Source organism: Plecotus auritus (genome assembly GCF_963455305.1).
Source record: "Plecotus auritus genome assembly, chromosome: 6".
Classification (NCBI taxonomy): Eukaryota; Metazoa; Chordata; class Mammalia; order Chiroptera; family Vespertilionidae; genus Plecotus; species Plecotus auritus.
Window position 1 is genome coordinate 170,755,558 of NC_137773.1, and position 21,880 is coordinate 170,777,437.

Consider the following 21,880-nt stretch of genomic DNA (forward strand, 5'->3'; position numbering starts at 1 on the left):
AGGTATAATAATCTATTAGTAGTAAAACTTAATGCTTTGAGAGTGAGTCTGGGTTTTAGATATAGCCAAAAGTTACTCTAATGTGGGTGACAAGTTAATGTAGCTAGACAACATTTTGGCACCTAAATAGAGATGTGACTATATATAGTCATGAAGTTGATATTCTTGTTTATTTCCGAATGAAGTTATAAGAGTGAAGTTCCACAAATGAAATGTGTAAAACAGGCAGGGTACCCTAGAAAAATCAAGCCTGTCTTGGGGAGAAGTATAGGTTGGTAATATGTGATCTATTTACTTTACATTTTTAAATTATTGATAGATTTCTTCATTGACTCTTTTGAGAACCCAAAGTGTTTTCATCAAGCTCCCTGGACATGAACCTGAGACTTCCAATACTTAGTTGTCAGACTCTTTCATTCTGTACCATTTAAGACTTCTGAATTATTTCTGAATTATCGGTTGCTGTTTAAGAGAATTTAATTGTGTACTGAAATGAAAGAGTAAAGTATCGCGCGATCTCAGAGGTACATTTACATGGAGATATTTATAAATGGTAAAATCCGATTCCTGTGACTGGGACATGCCCTGGGACTCCCCCGGACATCATATTAACAGGATTTTAACATTTGTGCTTTTCACAGACTAACTTGGGCAGGCCTGCTCCGGCATCCGTTTTGGAAGGATGCTTTTACCAGAAAAGATCAGGACTCAAACACTGAGGACTCCAGCATCAGGTAGGATCAGCTTATCTTTGTGTGGGGGGCATGGCTGCTAAACACTCCTACGCATTCCTGTTCTAATGATGCAGCATCAATGACAAGAGTTTCTGTGCTTTCATAGTAGAAAAATCAAGCATTTGTTTAAGGGTTATTTAAAGAGTTTCGTCATGACATTTTTGTGTTCTTGATTTTGCGGATTTTCCGATCAGTTGTTTAAACTCGAGTTATTGATTTAGTATGGTAGTTATAGTTCTCTTTACCAACTACAAGTGGCTTCCCATCTTGCAAGCACGGGGTGGGATCTCACTTCCCCCTTTTCAGTTAGGTATAGCCATGTGACTTGCTTTGGCTAATGGAACGTGAGCAGAAGTGACATGTGTTATTTCTGGATAGAAACTTGAAAGCCATTGTGTGATTTGCTCTACTTTTCCTGGTGAGTTAATTGGGAAGAAAAATGTCAAAATGGAGTTGCTGTCAGGCTGGGTCTTTAGTGCCCACGATGAGCATATCTTTCCCACCAGCCTGCATGTCTGTGCGTGAGGGAGAGACACAGTTACGAGATTCTGAGCCACTGGCATTTGAGGGGTTGTTTTTCACCACAGCATAACCTAGCTCATCTTGACTAATATACTTTGTTTTTATTATAAAAATATTCTTAGCCCAGGACACTTACAAAATTGATGGTATTTGGAAAAGAACATCCAAATGTTCTTTTCCAGGTGAGAAGTAGCTGAATAAAAGTTCTGGTAATTGACTTTTCCCCCTCCTTACCTCATTGTGATAAATGGTTGTCTGATCCTTAATTTTAATCTTGGCAAGTTCATTGTATTGGATAGAGGAGTCTGAATTCTATTTGAAGTCTTACCCAAACTTGAGTTTCTCTGATCCAGTGAGCTTCAGTTATGCTCTCACTATTGTATTAGGTTCTACAGAAAATTGGACTCTGGTCCACCGTGTCAGCAAGTCACAGAATACCCCCCACCTTAGTTTGTCATCTTACTTTGTAACCTCCTTGCCTTTTTTCTGCCTTATTGCCCTTGCTAGGACTTTTTTTCTAGTAAGATACTGAATCAGGAGTGATGGAAACGAACATCCTTGCCTGGCTTCTGCTTGTAGGATGAAAGCGCCTTTCCCCACCCATTAAGAACGATGAGGTGGAGGTTTCTGTAGCTGCCCTTGTTCAGTTTGAATGAACGTTGAATTTTATTGAATGCCTTTATGTATTAGGTAATGTGATCATGTGGTTTTTCTTCTTTAGATTCTCATCATGGACTCTTTCATAAATTGGCTTTCAAATATTGAGCCAGCCTTGCATTCCCACAGTAAAGTTATTGTGTATTATAGTTTTTGTCTTGCTGGATGTGTTTGTGGCCAAGTGGCGGGAGGACAGTGAGAAAGGTTGAGAAAGAGAGCGGAGCCCCAGGGGTTTGCCCCACATTCTTGAGACCATAGCTTTTTGGTTAGAGCAGAGGATGACCCTCTCTGTGAGTTTTAGGCACTGGCCAGATGCTGCTGCTGTTCCCAACCAGCTGCTGCAGGGTTACCTGGGGGCCGGGGCAGGACAGAACGAAAAAAGAACAAGAAACCCTAGGGGATTTCCCTGCTCTGACCCAAGAGGCCCCTTTCCTGTCCTTGGAACAGAAATAGAGGGCTTCTCTCGGGCTTCCTCTGTCCTCTCGCTGCCTCCGAGCCCAGGCTGGGCAGCACTGGGAGGGGAAGATATAGGGAAACTCACAGCTGGGTCATGGCTACTTGGAGTTCTGGTTTCCGTCCCCAGTATGCTGGCTGCTATTTATTTTTCCGGGGTAAGGCGTATAGACTTCTTCATACTCTGCCCTGCTTGTGTGGTGCTTTTTCACTCCTCAATGAAAAGTACTACTCTTCTCACTCCATGGCTTTGCCGAATGTCATGTGGAATTTAGTTATTTCCAACCTCTTGTTCTACACGGAAAGCTATGTAGAAAGCTCACAAGTAAGTTTGATTGTGTTGACTTTCTCCTGTTGAGCAGCAGAGACACGATGGAATGTTCCGGGTCACAAGATGCCAAGGAGCTTGTGAGGAGCCCTCCGAGCGGACAAGCCAGAGGGGAGAGGAGTGGTCAGCGGCCGAGTCGCTCTCTGAGACTAGGTGGGCTTTCATCTGAGCATGTGTGTGCTGCTGAGAATGCTGTCTCGGAGAGTCCCCTCCACATTCGTGTTGTCTTTCTCTTTAAGTCCCTGTCTGCGGGATGCCCCGCTCATGGGACTTGTTCGTTTATGGCTAACGTTCTCCTTTCCTGCCACAGAAAATCCAGCGGAGTTGCGGCCTAAGAATACTCTTGGGGGTCAACTGAACGAGTCCATGTTCCTTCTCAGGTAGGTAAAGTGACAGAGCAGTGAGGGGTCCCCCGCTGGGGGATGAAATTACATCTTCTTATAGCATCTGTTGGCCTGGATTTTAAAAACACTTTGTATACTCCCTGGCATTTCCTATGAGCTAAGTCAGTACTTGTTTAATGAATGAATAAACAGATAAGGAAGTGAAAGAGAAATGAGAATCCTGATATTTGGGAATTTGAAGGAATTTGCTAAAGAAGACCCTGGTGATCTGAGTGAATTTATTAAAATGTGAAAAACTCAAAATCAGAGACTCAGGGAGAATGGAGTGGCCCATTGGGAGCACGGAGGCCCTTAACAAGTGTGGGAGGAGTAATCACAAGTAGGTGTGGTTTATGTAACTCATCACTCGGTAGGCACCAAGAAACCTTTCCGTATTGAACATTTTCTGAAATAAAATGGAGAATATTATTCGTCCTTTGTGGAATATCTGATTTATTTTATTACGTTAATCCTGCTTACACCAGCAGACATTTAAAGAATAATAAAATCACTGTTGTAAGGTTTCCAGTAAAAAGGAAATACTGCATAGAGCATAGAAGCTGTAAACAAAAGAAATAATAAATTAGCCAGGGAATTATTTTAAAAAGTTATAAAAATCATAGTCATGTAACCATAGATAAGATTAAGTGTTTTTTTATATGAGATCACAAAGGGTTAACATATTCTGCCCTTTTTCAGGAGACGTGTTTTTATTTTCCCTAGCATATAGTAAACGGAGGGTAAAGTTTCTGATATGTGAATAATGGTCACTGGTGTGTGTGTTTCAGTTCTCGTCCTACACCGAGAACCAGCACTGCCGTGGGGTCAAGTCTTGGTGAGGATGTGACCCAGAGTTCACTGCAGAAGGCGCCTCCTTTGACCAAGGTGAACAGCGATGGATTGTTTTTTTTTTGTTTTTTGTTTTTTTTACATGAGATATAGAGATTCTGAAGAATAATTGCAAGTTGATTTCCGAACTATATTCATGATTATAAAATTTACAATTAAGTCATTTCCTTATTGATTTTTCTAGTAAGCACACTTAAGAGAGAGGTGCTTTACAGTTATTGTTTTTTTTTTAAATGACAGCTTCATTGAGCTATCATTGACATACCACGTAATTCACCCATTTAATTCACCCATACGAAAAATCAAATGAGACTCCCTGTCCAAGTGTTTTGAGTATCAGTTGAGGTACATTATAGATGACCTTGCTCAGCATCTTATTAGTTCAGTCTTTTAAAGCTCTTCATTAGGCACAGAAACAGAGTCTAATTTTTGTTCTTATTTCAGACCACAGGGGCGCACCTGAGTCAGCAGGACATGGAATCCCAGATGAGGGAGCTCATCTACACAGACGCAGACCTCGCCGTCACGCCGATTATCGACAATCCGAAGGTGCGGAGAGACACCCCACCCCCCGAGGGCTGGGTTTTCCATTGCACTGAGGACTGAAGTCTGGGTGATGTTTTCATTTCTGTTCCTCTTGTCGTCCGCTTTGATTTCGTTCGAACCACACACATGTCTACACGCCTAACTCCCGCCCCTGTCTGTAACCCTCTCCCCTTCCTGCCCGGGCGGTGTTCTTCCTGCCCCGCACCCACCCTGCCTCCCATCAGTCCAGCGGGCCCAGGAGTGGCTGCTGGCTCAGACCTCAGACCTGAGTCCTCGAGTCCTTCCTTTCTCAACATGTGCTTAATGTGGATCACTCCAGATGTTCTAGTTCCGTGGTCGGCAAACTGCGGCTCGTGAGCCACATGTGGCTCTTTGGCCCCTTGAGTGTGGCTCTTCCACAAAATACCACGGCCTGGGCAAGTCTATTTTGAAGAAGTGGCGTTAGAAGAAGTTTAAGTTTAAAAAATGTGGCTCTCAAAAGAAATTTCAATCATTGTACTGTTGATATTTGGCTCTGTTGACTAATGAGTTTGCCAACCACTGCTCTAGTTGATGGTGTTACGAAGGCAGGTGGCAGCGAGCACCGCTCACTAGGCGTGGCTGGGTGGGCCGATCACAGGGACCACGCCTTCTCATAGGTTATCAGGATGCAGGTGGGCGGTGGCAGACCCTGGGAGCTTGGGGACTCTTGGTTCACTTCTACCCCAGGGGATTCTTGTTGCTTCATGTCTTTTGGAAAGTAATGCTCTGTTACTAGGGGATGAGTGCTTTCCTTGAAAAAATGTCATTTCTCAGTCCCTTTGTTTTCTGTTGACACCCAGTCTCCAACACATTCCTCCACCATCTATTCTGTATGTGAATTTTTAAAATGTCTTTTTCTGTGTAAATTTGTGACAGTTTCCTCTCATCTCATCGGGGAACATTGCTATAGTTTAGAGTAAATGGGTTCTTGGATGCGTGCTTACTGGTATTTGCTACAATGACAGTGTTAATGTAGATCACCCAGCGCTTTTCACAACAGAGCGACTTCTTTTTATGAGTTTAGATATCTGGCAGAGTAACTGGATATTATGCCAAACTTAGTGGGTAATGGGGCATTTTCCCAGTGAACCTTCTAGAACAATTTGTGAATTTTTTTAAACCATATTCTATTTTTTTTTTTATTTCATCTTATAGCCACGTTTAGTTGTTTCTGGGAAATGTTAGCTGTTTTTTAAACATTCTTACTATAGGCTTTTATTTTGAACTGATTTTAGACTTCTAGAAAAATGTTAAAAAATACTAGAGTTCCTTCCTAATTCCCCAGTTCCTCCTAATGTTAACATCCTGCAGGACCGCGGGTGGTCAGCAGACCCAGGGGGTTAACATTAGCACAGTGCACATTTTTCTAGCTGTCACCCGGATGTCCCTTTTCTGTTCTGGGACCCACATTTCAGTTTATGTCTCCTTGCTCTCCTTCGGGCGGTCCTTGTCTTTCCCGGCCCCGTGGTCATTTCCCAACCTCCGCTTGTTTTTCATGACCTTGACACTTGGAAGTGGTCAGGTGTTCTGTAGAATGTCCCTCCACTTACCAGTAGGTTTGTCGAAGGCTTTCTCTTGATGAGAATGAGGTTGTCTATTTCTGGCAAGGATACTACCAGCCAAGGCCTTAAAAAGGCACTATGGATTTTGGAGAAGTTTGACAGAAATGTGATTGTTGAATATTTCATTAAAAGTCTCAAGAGGAAGGACTCCAGCTGCTCCAGACTCATGCACTTTCCTATTGAGGCTGTCGCCGCTTCCTGGAGCAGTGTGGTCTCGAATTCAGCCTTCAAGTCCTGGCCATTCATAAGACCGCAGTCCGCCTCCTACCTCTCCATAAACGCGGTCTGACCACATCAGCCTGAAGGGCTTGCTGCCTTCTCTGATGCTTAAAACTCCTCTAGTGAGATGTTTGGTCTGTGATTCTGTCCGGCCTCATCAGCATTGTTACTGAAGTTTTTTTGTTGTTTAACAAACTTGTTACCCGAGTGGCAGCTCTCTGACAACAGGACCATGTCTTCTGTGTTTGTGTGTCCCCCTAACACTGAGCAGGGGACCCACTCTGGCAGGTCCCCAGCCCATGTTTTGTTGAGTGACCAAATTTCTCACCTAGAGGTGAATGAGCTTACAAGTAAGCCGAAATAGGGCAACTCTTTCGTGAAGCTTTATTTTCCTGCAGATATCAATCGAAATGATTTTATTTTTATAAATCATCATCCATATTTGTATATTTTAATCTGAAGGGCACTGTTGAATTCTTATGGGTGACAAATCTTACAGCATTCTTTTCTGTCCTCACTAATTTATAATCTGATATAGGCGATAAATCAGGAGCCAATGTCTGTCTCAAAAGGTGTTTTTTTTTTTTTTCTTCTTTTTTCTTTTTGAAACCACAGATCATGAAACAACCACCGATTAAATTCGATCCAAAAGTATTGCATCTACCAGCATATTCAGGTAGGCTCATAAAGGTTTAGACACTTTGCAGACAGAAATTTAATAACAAATAGAATATTTTATTCGTGAACACCTAAATTTCTATTTTATTGCCCACTGGTGGTGTTCTTGGCAGTGTTATGTAAATTGTAAACAACCTGCAATCCATTTGTGCCAGCTTTGGACGGTACTCAGCTGAATCTGGAATGCCCTGTACTCTTGTGGGTGGGAGGGTTCCTGAAAAGCTGGGTGGGTTTTCCTGTTACAGGGGTGGGCCCTTCTCCTGCCCTTCCCCTTGTGAGCCCATTGAATTTCCAACTTTTGTGGTGGTATTGTGGGTGTGGAGGGTTGGAGACCACAATGAAGAATTGAGAGTCTACTCAATGAAGCCAGGGCAGTTGAGAATGGGGCCAGATGGTTCACTTTTGTGAGGATGGTGTGGGAATGGAGATACTTAAAAGAAGATTGTTATGTTTCCTTTCACCTACTGGAAAGTCTGATTTAGGGTGAACATCAGAAATTAAAAAAAAAATTTAGAAAGAGGGGAAGGGAGAGGGAGAGGGAAACATTTATGTGAGAGCGAGCCATCAATGGGTTGCCTCCTGCACACCACACCCCCTACCAGGGATTGAGCCAGCAACCCAGGCATGTGTCCTGACTGGGAAGAGAACCAGCAACCTTTTGGTGCATGGGACAACGCCCAACCAACTAGCCAGGGCAGAAATGTTTTTATACCATAAATTTGGATGTATTTTACGTGATAAAGCTATTGAAATACATTTGGGAAAACTTCGTCATCATAGCTAGAATAGAATCTCTGATTTGAAATCAAATCAAAGTAAATAAAAACATAAAATATAGTCAAATTTAAATAAGCCATGCCAAGTAGAACCACTGTTTATGAAAACGTAGAGGATTATTATAGAAATAATATTCCTTCCCCTTTGCCCTTTACTTTGAGTTATTCTGGGAAATGACTGTTGCAGATTCTTTTGTCTGAAGGTGGAGATCTGCTCAGCCGTGTTAACTGTGGATGCATCTCTTTCCTGGTTCGGCCTTGTGTTTGTGTAGGGACTTGGAGGCAGGATCCCAGGTGACCTCAGCTGTCGTATTTGCCTTGTGATGTTTAATAGTAATTTCATTGGAACCTTTTAACAACTGTAAAATGTTTGGCTTTTCTAATATTTTAAGGCTAGATTGCTTTATTTACAGAAAGACGCTTGCTTTTTCATAATACAATTTTACTTAACTTTGCATTTTGTTATATTCTCATTTGCAGGCTAATTCTCCCTTAGCATCTCATTTTTTTTTTCAGCATAGTTACAGAAGTCTCCAGTGGAAGAAAGAAATGAGTATAAAGGAGTAAATGAGAGTAGTGTCAGCTTTGGAGTAATTTTGGTTTTGACATTGTGAAGTCATGACTTTTTTGTCCTCAGCTATCGAAGTTCTGTTCCGTTTTATTTCTCCCGAGATATTTCCGGCGATGCTTTTTCACGAGACCCACTTTCAGTATCTCCTTTCCTCTTCAGTGGATAAGTTAGTGTCGCTGAAAGACCAGGATTGGAATGGCTTTCTTCAACAAGTGTGCTCACAGATCGACTGCACCGAGAAGACCATGGGCGCCTCCCGGGCCAAGCTGAACCTCCTGTGCTATCTGTGTGTGGTGGCCGGTCAGAGGGAGGTGGCCACCAGGCTCCTGCATTCCCCCCTGGTAAGTGGTTACGTTGTGACACCAAGACTCCTCGCACGGTCCTTGCAGCATGCCTTCTGCATGTCACTCATGTATATCTACAGAGATTAAAACAAGAGCTAAATTATTAATTTGTTCCAATTACAATGAAAAAGGGATTTATAAAGATCATAGGTTTGTCAAAATTATCCTCTGTTTCTTCCTGAAGTCTAAAAGCAGTTGCATAGACAGTGAGTTTGAACTTCTTTTGATAATACTCTGGCTTGCATTTTATGTTGCCTTGTAATAATTGTGTGATATTTTTCACATCTGAAATCATAGGACAGAGATCAGTGTGTGGAATGAGCTGCCCCTGTGGACTAGCGGGTCCTTTATTGGGCCACCTGGTAAACCCCAAGGTTTCTGATCTGACGCTGAAGGGTGACATTGAGAGCTAAGACTTTCCCCCTGGTCATGCTATTTCTCGGACTGGCTTGTTCATGGGGGAGGCCCTAGGAGTTGGGCAGAGCTTTGGAAGTCACCCCCAGGAGGAAGTTAGAGTGTCTGGGCTTTCTCCATAGTGGGCCTCCTTGGGAACTGGCTTGAAAATTAAGTCATTTGCTTTCAGGATAGTTTACAGGTTACCTTTTTGGTACTTAGTGTGTGTTTATGGCACATTTAGGGACTGTAAGTGGGTATGAGAAACGGAAAGTAGTGTTTAGTTTTTATTTTTATCTTACTCATATCTTCAGTGCTTTTGCATTTTTGTGAATAATTAACTTCTTAGTGGGGATTCCCACCTCAGTTGTACACAGGTCTGAGTTTTTAACTGTGCAGTCACTCTCTATGGGGTTTCATGAATGAAATGTACGTCTTCATTTTTATCCTAGTTCCACTTGCTAATCCAGCATTTGCGAATGGCTCCAAACTGGGATGTGTAAGTAACATTTCTATTTTAATAATTTATTCTTCATTATTTTATTAAGTAGTTACAGCATACATGTCTATCAAAAGCACGTCATCCTAAATACTTAATCATAAAACATTCTCAGTAATGATGACTGGATCACCGGCAGTTTCTCTAGACATCCCAACAGTAAACGTAAAAAGATCTCAAAATAGTCCTTATCCTGATATTATGACTATAATTCTCGGATTATATAAAGCTTGTCTGGAGACATTATTAACTTACTCTTCTGAGTATTCTTTATCTAGTACTTACCCCTGATCCTGTGCTTTAATTTAGTTACGCCTCCTAAGGAGTTTTCCCTGGCCACCGTGTCTTTCTTTGACCTAGTACCTAGCTTCCTTATGATGTTATTAAAGTCGAATGGGATTATGATCTGTCAGCTCTTGATGGGAGCATGTGTGCTTGCTTATGGAGACAGCACACCAGGGTGAAAGCACATCAGCTAATGAGTTAGAAGGCTCTGGGCTCTGCTTGCCAATGAGACTTGACCAGGTGACGCCCTCTTCCCGAGTCTCAGTTTCCTGGGGAGCTTGTGTGGGACGATGGAATTGCATGGGTTCGGATGCAGACGGATCTGGGTGTGGATCACAGACTTGCCCCTCTGGACACATTTGCTTTAACTGCGGAGCCTCAGTTTCCTCATCTGCAAAACGGGGGGAGTGTATCTACTTTATAGGATTTTGGTAAGAATTAAACTTCGAATGAGGCAAGCATGTGAGAGACCTTGCACAGTGCCTGGTTCTTAGTGGGGGGTTAGTGTACTGGGGTGTGGAAGTTGTAGTTGTTATCATCAAGCTTATCTCATGTCACTGTCAGCAGAAGCCCGTGGGGACATGCAGAGGAAGGGGCTTTGTGAAGTGTGGTGGTGTCAGATATTAGCTATTCTTCCAGGCTGGCAAAATATGGGGCAGCACTAATGTTCGCAAGAGGCTTTTTTGGATAATTATTCTTATACATTGTCTAATGTTACTCTCCCAAGGTAAAGTCTGGCATTACAAAATAGGGTTTTTTGGTAATTTCTGAGCATGGAAAATGTTGAGAAGATTTGTGCTATGCTCATTAAAAAGTAATCAACAAAACCTAACACTTCAGCTAAAACTTAAATTATATCCTTGAAAGGGGTGACCCCTGCTGGCTTCTTAAAATAGACTTTCTTAATCCTTTCCAAGGACTGCTTTAAAACTTTCTTTTTCTATTAAAATTTTTTTTTTAATTTATCTTTTTTGCTGAAAGTACTACAGATGTCCCCTTTTCTCCTCCATCGATCCCCCCTCCCTCACCATCCATTTGTGTATCACCCCCCACTCCCAGGCTTCACCACACCATTGTCTGTGCCCTTGGGTTATGCAGATACACACATAAATTCTTGGGTTAACCTCTCCCCTCCCCCCCTTCCCTCTGAGATTGAAGTTTAATTGTTAAACACTTTTAATTTGAGGAAAAGGTAGACAAGTCCTCTGCTTAAAGCTTTCTCTTATTCTCTCCATTCAAATACCACTTCCACCAGTGAGGCCTTCTCTGACCCAGGTCCTATCACCCTGGTAGCATTTGATAAAGGTCCTTAATTTAGCTGAGAGATCACTGTTGAAGTAGGTATGTTTATTTCTTGGCTTTGTTCACACATGGGAAAACAAAATAGAATAACATCATATAATTTTATAAGTTTCTCTCCCATTATAACCTGTATTTTAATGTCATTAGTTATTTGTCTAAGATATTTTTTAAAGATATGCCTCTTTCTTAATATGCTACGAACCCCTGACAATTTATTGACACTCTTCTCTGTTTTGGGATAGTAAAAATTATAAACAGTGCAATAATGAACATTTTGTGTTTAAATCTTTGTGTCTCTCTGTTTTCTTTGACCTCTTAGGGCAGATTTGTACAATTAGAATGAATGGCTAAAAGGCAATGAAATATTTTTGTTAAATTGCTAAAATGCTCTTTAGAAAGATTGTCTCAACATTATTCCCCGTCAGTGTGTATAAAGATACCCTTTAGCTAGAACTTCAGCAGTAGATATTTATCAGATTTGTCAATCAACTTGACTGAAGTATAATTTGCATATAATTATAAAATTTAAATTTATAAATTGTGGTAAAGTATACATCATATACATTTTACCATTTTAGCCATTTTTTAGTGTCGCGAAGTATATTCTAGAGTTGTGCAACTCGCACCACTAAAAATTTCCAGAACTTTTCCATCATTTCAAACAGACGCTTTTGTCCATTAAACAATAGCTCCCTGTTCCCCCCGCTTCCCGGTCCCAGTAACCTCTATTCTACTTTTTGTCTCTCTGATTTTCCCTCTTCTGGGTACCTACTATAAGTGGGACCAGACAATATCTGTCCTCTTGTCCTATTATTTCATTTAGCTTAATATTTTCAAAGTTAATTTATGTTGTAGCATGTACCAGAATTTCATTTCTTTTTAAGGTTGAATAAATTCCATGTATGTAAATGCAACATTATCTTTTCTTCTGTTGATGGACACTTGGGTTGCTTCCACCTTGTGGCTGTTATGAATAATGCTGCTTTGAACATTGGTGTACAAGCATCTGTTCAGTCCTTACTTCCAGTTCTTTGAGGTGTACACCTAGGAGCGGAATTGCTGGGTCATATGATAACCCCATGTTCAACTTCTTGAGGACCTAATGTTTTCCATAGCAGCACCAGTTTACACTTCCACTGGCAGTACCAGTACGTGAGGGTTTCTGTTCATATTCTCCCAATTTTCTCTGTTTTTTTTCCCCCCTCTGGTAATAGCTATCCTAGTGGGTGTGAAGTGGTAGCTCATGGTTCCGATTTGCATTTCACTGTGACTAGTAATGTTGACCATCTAGATTTTCATGTGCTCATCTGCCATTAGGTATCTTCTTTGGAGAACTGTCTGTCCCAAGTCCTTTGCCCATTTTCTAATTGGCTTCCTTGTCTTACGTTGTTGATTTGTAGGAGTTCTTGATATATTTTGGATATTAACCCGTTATCAGATATGTGATTTACAAATATTTTCTCTCACTCTGTGGGTTGCCGTTTCACTCTGTTGACAGTGTCCTTTGATGCGTAAAAGTTTAAAATTTGTAACTTGTACCTTTTGGTCCAAGGTCCTACCACTTCTTTTTCGTGTACTGCCTGGGGCTTCTTTAATCTGGCTGCTAGTTCAAGGAGGATTGGAACCCGTAAGAATCATTTCTGTGCCAGAGCTCCGGCAACACGAGCACCTCCCTGTGGTTGTCCTCGGAGTCTGACTGGCTTCCCTCCAGGGGCGCCTGTATCTCTCTTTGAAGACCTGACAAGCCGAGGCTCTCTGGCTGCTTCGCCCAGAGAACATGCCGGCATCGCTAACTGAGAGCGCAGTTCTCACCAGCTCACAACTCAGCATTCTCTCCACATTACAGAAAAGATTCCTGGCAAAACGAATTTTCTACATGAAATAAATGTTTCCAAATCACCTGAAGTGATGTTTATTTTTTTAAAATATATTTTATTGGTTTTTTTACAGAGAGGAAGGGAAAGAGATAGAGAGTTAGAAACATCAATGAGAGAGAAACATTGATCAGCTGCCTCCTGCACACCCCCTACTGGGGACGTGCCTGTAACCAAGGTACATGCCCTTGACCGGAATCGAACCCGGGACCCTTCAGTCCCGCAGGCTGACACTCTATTCACTGAGCCAAACCAGCCAGAGCCTGAAGTGATGTTTAATAGTTCATCAGCTTTATTTTCTGCTGGATAATGAAACAGAAACTCCACACTAAGACTAGTATTGACTAGTATTTGTTAAAATAGAAAAATATTTGTAAGACTTATGATTGCAAAACTTTGTATTAAAGTGAATATATACATGGTGGGGCAAAAGTAGGTTTACAGTACACAAAAGTTTTTTCTTGTATCATTATTAATTATTGTATTTTCCATGTGAACAACTATAAATGTACTTTTGTACCGACCTGCATATGTTTAACACTAATATTAATAAGTAGTATTATTTACAACTTACGTATATATATATAAAATCACCCGTCGGCTAAGAGGTGGAACAGAGACCTTTAGCCAAATACCTCTGTACTCAGGAATAAAAATTACTACGCCCGTCTCTCTGGTTAAGGCCTTTTGAAAATGTTTTCCACTTGGCTGTAGAAGCACAACTTGTTCAGCTTTTACACATGGGGGTGCAGCGTGCACGCTTTCAGGTCTCCCGCGGGCATTTCTCTGGGCTCTGTACACGGGGTAGTGCTTGCTCACCCTGTCTCACCCCACCTTATCTCATGTCAATGCTCATCCTTGCTTAATGGAACTCTCCCGGGGTCGGTTTCCTCAGTCCCCGACTCTCCTGTTCAAAGACTGTTTTCTCTCCGTTTACAGACGGGCCAAGGTCGCTCACGTGATTGGTCTACTGGCCTCACACACAGCTGAACTTCAAGAACATACGCCTGTTATTGAGGTAATTTCTCTTATTACTGAAACTAGAGGCCCGTTGCACAATATTCGTGCAAGAATAGGCCTTCCTTCCCCTGGTTTCACTCCCAGCCGCCCAGGAGCCGGCAAGTCCCTGCTCCCTGGCTGCCCGGGAGCCGGCACCGCCTCGCTCCCGGGCTGCCCGGAGCCGGCAAGTCCTCGCTTCTGTCTGAAGCACCACTACGGTAGTTCCCTCCGCCGCCCCACTTCCCCTGATAGCAGGCTTCACTCCGCTCTGTGCCTGCATATGCAAATTAACCTCCATCTTTGTTGGGTTAATTTGCATACTCACTCTGATTGGCTGTGGGCGTAGCAGAGTGATGGTTAATTTGCATGTTTCTCTTTTATTAGGTAAGATGTTATGAATGATAGAAGAGAGTGTCCCTCATTTTGTGACTTGGAATACACAGATATCATTGACCTTCCCGAAGTTCTCTCTGTGGACTTGTCCCATGGCTATAAAACAATAACCTCCGTAGACCTTTAGGCTCAACACCAGCTGGACATATAAAACATGTTCTGTTATTGCAGGGGTACGGCAGACTTACAGGTTTGCGGGCTCTATCTTATGTCACTTATGTTTGGAGGAGGCCCGTTTCACGAGGGAAAGGTTTACGTAGATAGAGGTCCCGGGAGGTCTGCAGATGAGGACAGAGTCAGGAAGACAGGCCATTGCCAAAGCTGGAGCTGGGAGGCTGCCCACTCCCACTGTGGGGTCCTTGTGCGTGGGACTCCCTGCGACCGTGCCTGGAGATAGTGTGTGCTGCTGCCGTGGGAGTTCCTGCAGGTCCGGGCAGAGGGCACGTGCAGTAACGGGGCCTGTCGGTCGCCCTGGGTGATGTGCCTGTGGCCTGATGCCACGGCAACTGCTGTTGCTGCTGCCACCGAGAGCATTTTGCCTGGCAGTTCTTGAACCACCCTTGTCCTTGTGCCCTGGGCTAGCACTTCCTGCTCTTCCTACTGGGAACTCTCAAAGCATCTCCCCACCTCCTGTTGCTGCCCCTTACTGAACACCGCATTCCTGATGCTGCCTCGGGTGAGAGGAGGGGCGGGTGTTCATTCCTGAGCCACTTGTACCCTGCATTCCTGCACTGTTCCCTTTAGGACATTTGCCTAAGCGAAGCTCTGGAAAAATCCTTTAAAACATTATTCGTGTAAAAGCACGATAGTGTATATTTGGCCATCTGGACAACTGTTCTGAATTAAGCACACTATATTGTGAACTAAGTCCTGTCGGACAATGAGGAGCTGGGTATTCCCCATAATGCCATCTTTTACTCAATGGGCTGTGATAATTGAAGCAGCCACTAGAGGTCACCCAAACACTGGAAACAAAGTTTCGCAAGTTCAAGAATTTATCTTTCAACTTCCCGAAGAAGCAGGCTTAGCAGATAGAGCTTTTCTGTTTTTATTTTTTCCCTGTTTTTTTCTCCTCCTCCCACTCCCCCTCTTCCCCCTCTTCCCCCTCCTCCCCCCCTCCTCCCCCTCTTCCCCCTCCTCCCTCTCTTTCCTTCTCCCTCCTCCATTCTCCTACTTTCTCCTCCTCCTCCTTCCTTCTCCTTTTTTTTGAGTTTCCACCGCGTGAAATGCAGTTGCATTCCATTGGTGATGAAGACATAGGAGATGAATGAAAGCCAGCACAGCCTCTCCAGCAAGTGCAGTCAGCACCTTGCCCGTGATACAGGGGGCGGGCCCCGGGAAGCCCCCTGCGGACCTGAGTGCAGTGCTCCTTGGACAGGTTTCTGTGAAACTCCCAGTCAGGTGTTTGTAGATCACTTTTCAGTAAATTATTAATAAAACTTCAAGTATGAGATGCATTCTGATTTCTCCAGTAGGTTTACTGTTAGTAGATACTAAAAATTGGGGTTGAAGATTCTGTAGACCTTTTAACGGTATAAAACCTCATTTCATTATTCATCTTTGTTTCCCACAGTCCCTAGCAGCAAGGTAACGTGTATTTCAGGCACTTGATGTCAACAGCTTTAATAAATGATTAAAACAATGGTAGGAACATATGCTGGTGTGATTTGTTACAAAGAGGCAGAAGAGATGGGGGGAAATCTGTTGTACTATCCTTAGGATGTAGTTTAAATCTCTTTCATCTCATTCTGTCATTGGCTACATAAAAGAGTTGAGCATCACCTCCTGTATGGATTTAGAAGCATTTTTTCAATTCACTTTTTTCATGGAAAAATATAGCCTGATTCTTAGGCTATACTAGATCACCACGCATTTATCACCCAGTAATCACTGGGGTTCCTGTGTGTAGTAATTTTTAGGAAATAGTCCTGGCATTTTGATACATATTTGTAGCCTCAAGCATGCAGTGGAGGTAGTTTAGGAAGTTGATTATAGAACCCTAAAATTTAGAACCGGATGGACTAGTGACAGGTGTACTAGTTTGACCCCTTCATTAAATGTTTTCATTATGGAAAATTTTGACGTACATCAAAGTAGAGAGACTGGAATAATGAGACATCACTCCTTTCCGGCCATTATTAGCACTTTGCCAGTCTTACTCGTCTGTCATCTCTTGCCCTCTTCTTTCCCACCTCGTTCCCTCTCACTCCTCTCTCTCTCCTCCTCGCCTCTCACTGTAGTAATTATTTTTAAAAAGTCCAGCCAGCCAGCGTGCTCAGTGGTTGAGCGTTGATTCATGAGCCACGACGTCACTGGTTCCATTCCTGGTCAGAGCACATGTCCGGCTTGTGGGCTTAATCTTAGGGGCCATGCAGGTGAGCAAGGAGCGTGTCCTCAGTGGACAAGAAGAGTGAGCAGAGGGTCAGTAGCCCAGGGCACTGAGGGGAAGGTAGTGTAATGGGATATGTGAGACCCCGCATTGCAGGTCCTTCAGGAAGCCAGAGTGTGGGAGTGTTCGCAGGAGTCAGGGTCATCTCGCTTCAAACGACACCTGGAGTGAGGGTCCCGGTGGCATCTGCTGCTCGGCAGGACTGCAGGAAGCATGGAGGGACACAGACTCTCCACCAGAATCTCAGAGGAAGTGATGTCTCTCCTCTGGACCAAGTGCTGTTTAAGTTTGGCCCCTCCTCAGGACTCGGTTAATAACTGCTGTCCTGTGCTTGCCGGTTACGTGTTGCCAGTGGGAAGGACTTGTACTAAATTAGTCAGCTGTGTTTCTGCTTATACTTTTCTTTCCAAAACCTGCACGTGAGCAGGGTCTTCATGTGGATGGCAGTTTGTAAACACGGTTCTGGATGCTGCCCTGAAAGAACGGCCTCTCTTTGTGGGGTTCATGTTCCCCCCTTTTCATGGTCATTCCTCAACCCAATGGAGCGCTTTGTACCCCACTAAGTCCCCTCGGTAGTTCTGTGTTGGGAGACTGGAAGGTGCCACCTTTCACATCAGACACTGACCATTTGTTTCTTCTTTTTTTAAAAAAATATATTGATTTTAGAGAGACAGGGCAGGGTAGAGAGAGAGAAAGAAACATCGATTTGTTGTTCCACTCATGTATGCATTCATTACTTGCTTCTTGTATGTGCCCTGAGCGGAGATCGAACCCATAGCCTTGGTGTAGCTCTAACCAACTGAGCTACTGGGCCAGGGCCGACACTGTGACCATGTCTGGCTTTTTCATAGCCCTGAGCTGAGACCGATGTCATTAAAAATTTTTTTTTTTTTAATTTCAGAGAGGAAAGGAAAGGGAAAGAGAGAGAAACATCAACGATGAGATAGAATCATTGATTGGCTCCCTCCTGCACGCCCCACATTGGAGATCAATCGAGCCTGCGACCCAGGCGTGTGCCCTGACCAGGAATCGAACCGTGACCTCCTGGTTCATAGGTCAACGCTCAACCACTGAGCCACGCTGGCTGGGCCCAGTGTCATTTATAACCCTCCACACTGTTAGTGTCAGTGAACTTGCCCTTGTATCTCCCTGCTGAACAGACTTCTTTTTTGGTTAGTTCTTGGGCAGCACGAGCGGGAAATGTGTTGAACAGGATGAAACGAGTTGAATAACATTCAGGTCTTTGTGTAGGGCGAAGGGAAACATGCTGGTGCGTTTTATTCAGCCAGGATGCCGAGTGGATATCATTTGGGGCATCGCCATATTTTAATCACTTTTGCATACAAATGAAATATCTCACATCAAAGAATTCTCTAACGGCATGCTTCCTAATTTTTTATAATGATCGAATTCATTGAATTTCTTACCTGACATCTTGTAGAGCAGTTTTTACCTTCTGTGTTTCTTGCTTTGACTAATTTGCCTGCTCCTTTTACCCGAGCTGTGAACACACCTTTGTTACAGTATTTTCAGAGCAGCAGCTGTGGGGCTTATACATTGGAATGTGATGTGTTTAGTAATCCTTGCAAACCCAGCAAATGCCACGTTTAATTTTCTATTAGATGAAAGAAACACGGAAGGAGACTTGGTGGTGGAAAGAATTGCACAAACATAACTAATCAGAGCTGATCCCTGAAGCAGAAAAATGCAATTTAAAATGAGCTTCCTTTGTATTTCTGTTATTTAAGGAGTGTGGAAGAGATGACTATTAAGAATATAGTAACAAGTAAATAATAGTTATAAATAGAAAGCTCAAACAGTATTGGGGTTATGTTCTTTGTGTCATAACTTTGACGTATTCCAACATCGAAAAGACTCAGTTTTCATAAAGGACGATGGTGACTTGGTTTCTTAAGAAAACATGTAGCCCAGCCATGGTGGCTCAGTGATTGAGCACTGACTTACGAGCCAGGAGGTCACGGTTTGACTCCAGGTCAGGGCATATGCCCAGCTTGTGGGCTCGATCCTCTGTTGTGCCGGAGAAAGCTGATCAATGATTCCCTCTCATCATTGATGTTTCTCTCTCTCTCTGAAATCTATAAAAATATATTTTTAATAAAAAAAGAAAACTTTAGTGCACGCTTCGGCAGCACTTATACTAAAATTGGAACAATACAGAGAAGATTAGCATGGCCCCTGTGCAAGGATGACACGCAAATTCGTGAAGCGTTCCATATTTTTGAAAAATAAAGAAAATTTTATGCAATGGGCATAATTGTGTTATGACTCCAAATAAAAATGTCATTTAGCCCTAGCTGGTTTGGCTCAGTGGATAGAGCGTCATCCTGCAGACTGAAGGGTCTCAGGTTCAATTCCATTCAAGGGCACATGCCTAGGTTGTGGGCTCGATCCTCCAAAGGGGGCATGCAGGAGGCAGCCAGTCAATGATTCTCTCTCATCATTGATGTTTCTATCTCTTCCCTCCCCCTTCCTCTGAAATCGATAAAAATATATTTTTAAAAAAGGTCATTTAACCCTCAATATACAGGATAGGGCAAAAGTAGGTTTACAGTTGTGAGTGTATGAAAGTTTATTCTTGTATTATTTTTTATTTTATTTTTTAAATTTAATAAATCTTTATTGTTCAGATTATTACAATTGTTCCTCTTTTTCCCCCCCATAGCTCCCCTCCACCCGGTTCCCACCCCACCCTCTGCCCTTACCACGCCCCCGCTGTCCTCATCCATAGGTGTACAATTTTTGTCCAGTCTCTTCCTGCACCCCCCACACCCCTTTCCCCCCGAGAATTCTCAGTCCACTCCCTTTCTATGCCCCTGATTCTATTATATTCACCAGTTTATTCTGTTCATCAGATTTTTTATTCACTTGATTTTTAGATTCACTTGTTGATAGATACGTATTTGTTGTTCATAATTTTTATCTTTACTTTTTCTTCTTCCTCTTCTTAAAGAATACCTTTCAGCATTTCATATAATACTGGTTTGGTGTTGATGAACTCCTTTAGCTTTTTCTTATCTGTGAAGCTCTTTATCTGCCCTTCAATTCGGAATGATAGCTTTGCTGGGTAGAGTAATCTTGGTGGTAGGTTCTTGCTATTCATCACTTTGAATATTTCTTGCCACTCCCGTCTGGCCTGCATAGTTTCTGTTGAGAAATCAGCTGACAGTCATATGGGTGCTCCCTTGTAGGTAACTGTTTTTCTCTTGCTGCTTTTAATATTCTCTCTTTGTCTTTTGCTCTTGGCATTTTAATTATGATGTGTCTTGGTGTGGTCCTCTTTGGATTCCTTTTGTTTGGGGTTCTGTGCGCTTCCTGGACTTGTAAGTCTATTTCTTTCACTAGGTGGGGAAGTTTTCGGTCATTATTTCTTCCAATAGGTTTTCAGTATCTTGCTCTCTCTCTTCTTCTGGCACCCCCATAATTCTGATGTTGGTACGCTTGAAGTTGTCCCAGAGGCTTCTTACACTATTTTCAACTTTTTGGATTTTTTTTTTCTTTTTGCTTTTTTGGTTGAGTGTTTTTGCTTCTTTGTATTTCAGTTCTTTGACTTGATTCTTGTGTTCCTCTAGTCTGTTGTTGGGTCTCTGTATAATATTTTTTATTTCAGTCAGTGTATGTTTAATTTCTAGTTGGTCCTTTTTCATATCTTCGAGGGTCTCGATATATTTATCGGCCTTTTCTAGGATATTCTTGAAAAGCCTTATAACCGTGGTTTTGAATTCTATATCCAGTCGTTTGTTCTCCTCCATTTCTTTCATTTGTGATCTGTTTCTTTGTCGTTGCATTTTCACTGCTTCCCTGAGTTGGTAGGGTAGCTTTGTGTGCTAGGTTTCCTATATGGCCCAGTGGGTCGGCCTCCCCAGTTAACCTGAGGTGGACACTCTTGGTGCACCCCTTTGTGGACTGTGTGTACAGCCTTGTTGTAGTTAAGTCTTGATTGTTGTTGGTATCACTGGGAGGAATTGACCTCCAGGCCAGTTGGCTGTGAGGATCAGCTGTGTCTGCGCTGGGAGAAATTCGGTGCTGGAGACAGCCTTACAGGATTAGACAATGCCAAATTGCAATAGCCTCTGTGCTCAGCTTGGATGGGGTGGAGTCTCAGGGCGGAGCAGACAGTCTTGGCTTCCTGTCAGCCTCGCCCTTGTGCGCGTGCGCGCCTCCAGACCTCTGCCTTCCCCGGCTCCCGAGTCTCCGCCCGAGAGTCCAGATTCCCCCCCGTAAGAGCGTGGGTCCCCAGGGGCTCGCCTGGAACTGGGGCTCAGTGCAGTCAGAACTGGGGCTCAGTGCAGTCAGGAGCTTCAGACTCCCTTCTGCTAGGGAAAGCCTGTGGCAACCTCCGCAGCCTTTGTGCACACGGGCGCGCGCGCCTCCAGAACCCTGCCTGCCGGGGCTCCCCCGGGTCTCCGAGTCTCTGTGTGCCTTTCTCTCTACCTGACAGTCCAGACTCCCCCTGTATGAGCCTGGGTCCACGGGGTTTCGCCCGGGACTGGGGTTCAGTGCAGTCAGAACTGGGGTTCAGTGCTGTTGGGGGCTTCCTTCCCCCTTCCGCCAGAGAAAGTCAGCCAGGCTCTCAGCCGCCCTTCCTCTCCGCGCGCACAAAGACCCTTTGCTGTACCTCCAATTCTCTGTGAGCTTTTCTCTTTCCTTCTAGTTGTAGAATTTTCACTCAGCCAGCTTTCCTGTGGTTCTGGATGGTGTCCGTTCTGTCTTTAGTTGTAGTTTTGAAATTGTTGTGCGAGGCAGCAGTTTAGGTGCTTACCTATGCCGCCATCTTGGTTTCTCCTTTAACAAATCTATTTTACCTTTTTGTTCTGTTTAGTAATGGCATTTTGAATGCCAGTCTGCCTAGGTCAGTGGTTGGCAAACTGCGGCTCGCGAGCCACCGCAGTTTGCTGCTCTGTTGACTAATGAGTTTGCCGACCACTGACCTAGACTCTCGATTCCAATAATTACAGGCTGTTGTTGTTCCTTGTGATTAAGCCCCTATCCCAGTGGTCGGAAAACTCATTAGTCAACAGAGCGGCAAACCGCGGCTCGCGAGTCGCATGTGGCTCGTGAGCTGCAGTTTGCCGACCACTGGCC

At 43.4% G+C, this 21,880-nt stretch overlaps 1 protein-coding gene across 1 annotated transcript in view; it reads left to right on the plus strand.

Moving 5' to 3' along the window:
• The window catches only part of ULK4 (unc-51 like kinase 4), a 282,751-nt gene that overhangs the window by 16,437 nt on the left and 244,434 nt on the right, over nt 1-21,880 (plus strand). The window contains exons 9-17 of the mRNA XM_080673858.1: nt 642-734; nt 2,729-2,847; nt 3,005-3,074; nt 3,866-3,962; nt 4,371-4,475; nt 6,890-6,950; nt 8,459-8,640; nt 9,489-9,535; nt 13,936-14,014. Coding sequence (XP_080529984.1) covers nt 642-734; nt 2,729-2,847; nt 3,005-3,074; nt 3,866-3,962; nt 4,371-4,475; nt 6,890-6,950; nt 8,459-8,640; nt 9,489-9,535; nt 13,936-14,014 — 853 coding nt within the window. The remainder of the gene's footprint in view (nt 1-641; nt 735-2,728; nt 2,848-3,004; nt 3,075-3,865; nt 3,963-4,370; nt 4,476-6,889; nt 6,951-8,458; nt 8,641-9,488; nt 9,536-13,935; nt 14,015-21,880) is intronic.